We start from the raw sequence: 6,023 nt of genomic DNA, 5'->3' as shown, positions 1-6,023 counted from the left end.
CCTCTCTCCAGGCCTGGCCCACAGGCCGTGACCTTACTGGGGTCAAACACGGACTGTACCATGGCCTTGAAGGGGGAGCCGGGGATGTGCTGCTCGGCAAACAGGATGTTGATGGCGTATTCGCCGGGCTCTGTGGGCAGGTAGGAGACAGAGCAGGACCCGTCGCCGTTGTCCTGGCACTCGATCTTGGCCTCGCATGGCCCCTCCACGGTCAGGCCCAGCCCGCCGGTGCCCGCACCCTTGGTGTCAATGGCGAAGGGGGCCGGCTTTCCCACCATGCCCCCCTGGAGGCCTGGGCCATAGGCACGCACCTGAGAGACAGCAGGGGGAGAAACCATTAGATCGCAATGGGTGCTCAATGTTACAAATAAAATGAAGCACGCAATATTAAGCGCTTTAGGAATTTCAGTAATAGAGCCATCAAAAGTGAAGAAGTTACAGGAGTCTCATCTGCCAAATGCTTGAAAGATGACTGCATCTGACCAACATTAAAAATGCATATGTCTATGGCTACAATAACTATTTCAGTTCTTTCTCTGTATGACCGGCGCATTCTAAACCCTCCCAGTAATGCCTTCCGAGAGTGATGGCGCAGTCCAGTGACTGACATATAGCTCTTCCTGTTTGGCGGTGGGGAGGGGGAGGGAGGATGACGTATTGGGGAACATCTGGTGAAGGGGTCAGGTGTGTTATGGTCCAACGCCTCAGTCCCACATGGGACAGCAGTGACCTCACCGCCTGACTCATCTAACTGCGACTAAACGTAAAAACTCACTCACACACATACTATCTCTCGCTGTCTCTTTCACACACACACACACACACACACACACACACACACACACACACACACACACACACACACACCTCCTGGCGTTGGTTAATGGTTGGTACTCTCTGGATGAGTCTTGGACAAAGCAAACAGCCCCCAGGTGATCAGAGTGATGAATATGTTTCATTATGACTGTATTACACTTCTACTGCTCCTGGACCTGTCTGTCTGACTCTGGCGGACCAGGGGACCAGGGGAGAGTCAGGGGGGAAATAGTACAGTATGGAGAAACTGTTCCAAGGGAAGACGTTACTATACTAAAGACTAACTGGGAAAGAGGATGGATGGGACAAGAACACAGGGATAGAGAGGGAGACGGGGAGATGGAAAAAAGGGACAGAGAGAGGGGGGGATACTCACTACTAAGATGGGACACACTGGGTTTTGAGTTAGACCCTCACAGACTGTTGTTAAATGGAAACTGAATGCAATGATGTGTGTCATCCGACAGGAAGCCTCCTTAAGTCATGTACTAATAGATGTTCCTCCCTATAGCTCTCCACGGGACCACCAGGACAGCGACCCTACAGGCCCTAAAGAGACTGATACAGTACATGCAGACTGGACCAAGGCCAGGTCTTCCTTACCTTCTAACCCCATGCAGACCAGACCCATCGCTTTATAGAGCAGCACACAGAGTTGTGAAATGTCTGAACATTCCTTCCAGCAGAGCTCAAAGTGTAAAACACACTAGCTTTATCCACTCAATCTTTTGGTGATGTAATCTCAGCTGCACTATATATTCTACAGTGCTTACTGTACAGTACACAGGTTGTATGTGTGTGTGTGTGTGTGTGTGTGTGTGTGTGTGTGTGTGTGTGTGTGTGTGTGTTCATCTCAGGTGTATCCTACCTTTGAGGGGTCAGGGGGCATCACCCCCTCCACAGTGAAGGGGCTCCCAGGCACAGGGTTCCCATCATAGCTGATGTCCACTTTGTAGGGGCCCTCCTCAGGGGGAATGTACTTCACAGTGTGCACTTCGTTGGCCGTGTCAGACTCCAGCTTGCAGGGGATTGGCCGACGAGAGGGCGAGGTGATCTTCACATCCATCTTGCCCTGACCACCGACGCCGTGCGTGCTCACTGTGAACTCCTGATCCTTCCCAACGTCGACCTCTGTAGGTCACACACACACACACACACACACACACACACACACGGTATCAGGCCGGGCTATAGCATAGATTCCTGTTTGGCACCAAAGTGAAAACAATAGATTTTAATTTAACAGACTGAAATAATTAGATACCTAAGGGATCATAATTATTTTCTATATGACTATGGAGCCAAGCCATCATACAAAACAAATACTATACTGTCCTTGGTGCATCGGCCAAATTATTCCTTGGCAGTATTGAATATCACGAGGGAGGGCCAGATGATTTTATATAACCTCTTAAAGGAAGTTAGAAGAAGGCCAATGTATTGCCTGTGGCTGTGTGTTCTGGGGAAGACAAATGTGTTGGATGACATGAGGTCAAACTTTTCCAGGTGATGAACAGTAGTTTACTTCCTGGTCAGTTTCTTAGTAAAATGAGAGTATGTGTGGGGTACTCACTGTTGTTCAACCCCTGAACTTTGACCTTGTTGAGGTCAAGGGGCGGCGCCACAGTGATGTTGAAGGGGCTCTTGGGAATGGGGTCACCGCCGTGGCAGATTGAGATAGACATGTTACTCTGAGAGATGGAGAGGGGGGGGGGGGGGGGGAGACAGAGAGGTGGAGAGAGGGAGAATGGGGGAAAAGAGAGAGCGAGAGAGAGAGAGGTAGATATGGTGGGGAAAGAGGGAGGGAGGGAGAGAGATTGAGATATGGTGGGGAAAGAGGGAGGGAGAGAGGGGATATGGAAGACGGTCAGAGACAGAAAAAGATGAATGTGGTTGTTATAGTATGACATATGGACATACTGAACATACACTACCGTTCAAAAGTTTGGGATCACTTTGAAATGTCCTTGTTTTTGAAAGAAAAACACATTTTTTTGTCCATTAAAATAACATCAAATTGATCAGAAATACAGTGTATAGATTGTTAACATTGTAAATGACTATAGTAGCCAGGTTATTTTAAAAAAGCAATAAAACTGGCCTTCTTTAGACTAGTTGAGTATTTTTATTTCTTTTATTTCACCTTTATTTAACCAGGTAGGCTAGTTGAGAACACCTTTATTTAACCAGGCAGGCTAGTTGAGAACACCTTTATTTAACCAGGTAGGCTAGTTGAGAACACCTTTATTTAACCAGGTAGGCCAGTTGAGAACAAGTTCTCATTTACAACTGCGACCTGGCCAAGATAAAGCATAGCAGTGTGAACAGACAACACAGAGTTACACATGGAGTAAACAATACCAAGCCAATAACACAATAAACAAATCAATGACACAGTAGAAAAAATAAAGTCTATATAAGGCATGAGGAGGTAGGCAATAAATAGGCCATAGGAGCGAATAATTACAATTTAGCAGATTAACACTGGAGTGATAAATTATCAGATGGTCATGTGCAGGTAGAGATACTGGTGTGCAAAAGAGCAGAAAGGTAAATAAAATAAAAACAGTATGGGGATGAGGTAGGTAGATTGGGTGGGCTATTTACAGATGGACTATGTACAGCTGCAGCGATCGGTTAGCTGCTCAGATAGTTGATGTTTAAAGTTGGTGAGGGAAATAAAAGTCTCCAACTGCAGCGATTTTTGCAATTCGTTCCAGTCACAGGCAGCAGAGAACTGGAAGGAAAGGCGGCCAAATGAGGTGTTGGCTTTGGGGATGATCAGTGAGATATACCTGCTGGAACGTGTGCTACGGGTGGGTGTTGTTATCGTGACCAGTGAACTGAGATAAGGCGGAGCTTTACCTGGCATAGACTTATAGATGTATATGAGTACCTGGAGCATCAGCATTTGTGGGTTCGATTACAGGCTCCAAATGGCCAGAAACAAATAACTTTCTTCTGAAACTCAGCCTTCATTTCTCAGAACAAGAATAGACTGATAACAGAGGCCCATTATCAGCAACCATGTGTTCCAATGGCACGTTGTGTTAGCTAATCCAAGTGTGTCATTTTATAAGGCTAATTGATCATTAGAAAACCTTTTCTTTCAAAAACAAGGACATTTCTAAGTGACCCCAAAATCTTGAACGATAGTATATGTATATAGACTTCTGCAGCCTAAACATTTCAATCACCCTCTTACCAAGGCCTTCCTCCCCATTTTAACCCAAAAAACACATCATCCAAAAAGAGGAGCCATGAAATAACTCATACTTCAAACAATACAGATTTTAACGAGATTTTGAGGAATCTTGGCCTTATGTGCACCTTATGTCATACCTGTTGCACTGCAGTGTAGCGCACGGTGTAGGAGTAGTCATGGTTGTCAATGATCTCAAAGTCTCGGACAGCGTCCCCTTTGGCTGCTCCGGTGAAGTGCACTTCAGGCTTGGCCTTGCCCGCTCCCTTGGTGTAGATGGTGAAGTGGGTGGGCTTACCTACCTCCACACCTAGACGTTGTCACACAGAGAGACATTCATGATCAATACAACTGATCCAGTTGTATTAACAGTCATTAGCATAGAATTAAATAAAACACCAGAATTGGACATTGATGTCCATTGTTTTGTCACTCTATAGTCATTATAGCATCATAGTTTACATTATTGTATGTGATTTTGATCTATTGGTCATGTCGGCGGCTTGTTATCATGATTACTAGAAGTCTCACCTGTCTTGTTGAGTCCGGGTCCCTCCGCCCTCACCTTGTTAGCGTCATGAGAGGGGTCCACCTTGATTCTGAAAGGGCTGATGGGTATTTCCTGTGGCAAGGGTCAAAGTGGGGTCATTGTTATTGTCTGGTTTCATAATAATTAAGCTAAAAATTCAAAATGGTGGTGTAGTTTCTCTTTCTCTCACGTGGTCAGCGAACAGCACCATGATGGTGTAGCGTCCGGGGCCGGGGGGCATGTACTTCACTGTGAACGTGTCGTTGTCGTTCTTGATGATGTCAAAGTCGATGTCAGCCTCTGCCGGACCAACCACGCCGGGAGCACACTTGATGCCAATACTGACATCCCCTGAGGAATGGGAATGGGAGTGAAGGGGTCCAGGATTAGGGAATTTAGGAACGGGGTAAGAATTGGAGTGGAAAAAACAAGTAAGATTGTTTAACATTGAGAAAGCAGATGGCAAGAAAATACTCATCAGTGCTAGAACTCACTCAACAACACCCATTCAGGTTGCAAACTGTCAGCTACAATGTTGAGTAGTGAAGACCCTTCTATGTGTTGTATTTCTCTGTTGCATCTAACCTTGTCCTGCCTCGCTGCAGTCCACAGTGAAGTAGGTGGGCTCGTTGGCCTTCAGACCTGACTTCTCCACACCTGGACCGTACACCTTCACATTATCTGGGTGGCTGCCCTCTCCGATGGTCACCTGACACACACACACACACGCACATGCGCGCGCGCGCACACACACACACACACACACACAGCAATGAACATACATTACTAGTACCAGAACATTTTAAAAAGCTGTATACTATCTTTGCAAATGCACTCTAGAGTCTGAATATGCTATAGAACGCTGTAAGTGATGTATGTATGTACTGTATGTGTATCTACCACAGGGCTCTTCAACCATGTTCCTGGAGAGCTACCATCCTGTAGGATTTCACTCCAACCCTAATCTAGCGCACCTGATTATAATAATTAGCTGGTTGATAAGCTGAATCAGGTTAGTTACCACTGGGGTTGGAATGAAAATCTACAAGAGGGTAGCTCTCCAGGAACAGGGTTGGAAAGCCCTGACCTAACAGGTATTTGTCTACAGTCTGTCAAATGGGTGGTCAGCCTTACCCTGAAGGGACTGTTGGGGACGTTGACCTCTCCCCAGGTGATAATGATGGTGTGTTTGATGGGCTTGGTGGGAATGTAGACACAGAGGAAGGTGCTGTCTCCGTTCTCTGTGATCTGGATGTCTATGGGGAAGCCCTCTGCATCCTGGGCGTATATCTTCAGCTGGCCCCTGCCGGCTCTACTTGTATCAATGGTGAACTCTGCTGGTTTGTTGACAATGCAGCCAATCGGTTCCAGACCTGGGCCATAGCTCTTCACCTGCAAGGAGAAGGGGATTCATAATGCTGTTATGTCATCTTTACGTAGCCTTTATGTCATTATTACATCCCTATTACAGTATGT

At 46.4% G+C, this 6,023-nt stretch overlaps 1 protein-coding gene across 12 annotated transcripts in view; it reads right to left on the bottom strand.

Annotated features, from left to right (window-relative positions):
- The window catches only part of LOC110500158 (filamin-C), a 99,856-nt gene that overhangs the window by 25,021 nt on the left and 68,812 nt on the right, over positions 1–6,023 (bottom strand). For all 12 annotated transcript variants that reach the window (XM_090214130.1, XM_036957489.2, XM_090214124.1 and 9 more), the window contains 8 exons: positions 5,682–5,939; positions 5,133–5,256; positions 4,738–4,898; positions 4,550–4,640; positions 4,159–4,328; positions 2,390–2,507; positions 1,685–1,947; positions 1–311 (listed from right to left, as the gene is read on the bottom strand). The exon at positions 1–311 is cut by the window's left edge and continues 287 nt beyond it. In XM_090214130.1, coding sequence (XP_090070256.1) covers positions 1–311; positions 1,685–1,947; positions 2,390–2,507; positions 4,159–4,328; positions 4,550–4,640; positions 4,738–4,898; positions 5,133–5,256; positions 5,682–5,939 — 1,496 coding nt within the window. The remainder of the gene's footprint in view (positions 312–1,684; positions 1,948–2,389; positions 2,508–4,158; positions 4,329–4,549; positions 4,641–4,737; positions 4,899–5,132; positions 5,257–5,681; positions 5,940–6,023) is intronic.

Source organism: Oncorhynchus mykiss, chromosome 21 (genome assembly GCF_057628025.1).
Source record: "Oncorhynchus mykiss isolate SJ-2025 chromosome 21, ASM5762802v1, whole genome shotgun sequence".
Taxonomy (NCBI): Eukaryota; Metazoa; Chordata; class Actinopteri; order Salmoniformes; family Salmonidae; genus Oncorhynchus; species Oncorhynchus mykiss.
The sequence above is the reverse complement of the archived record's forward strand: the minus strand, read 5'-3'. Positions and strand labels throughout refer to the sequence as shown.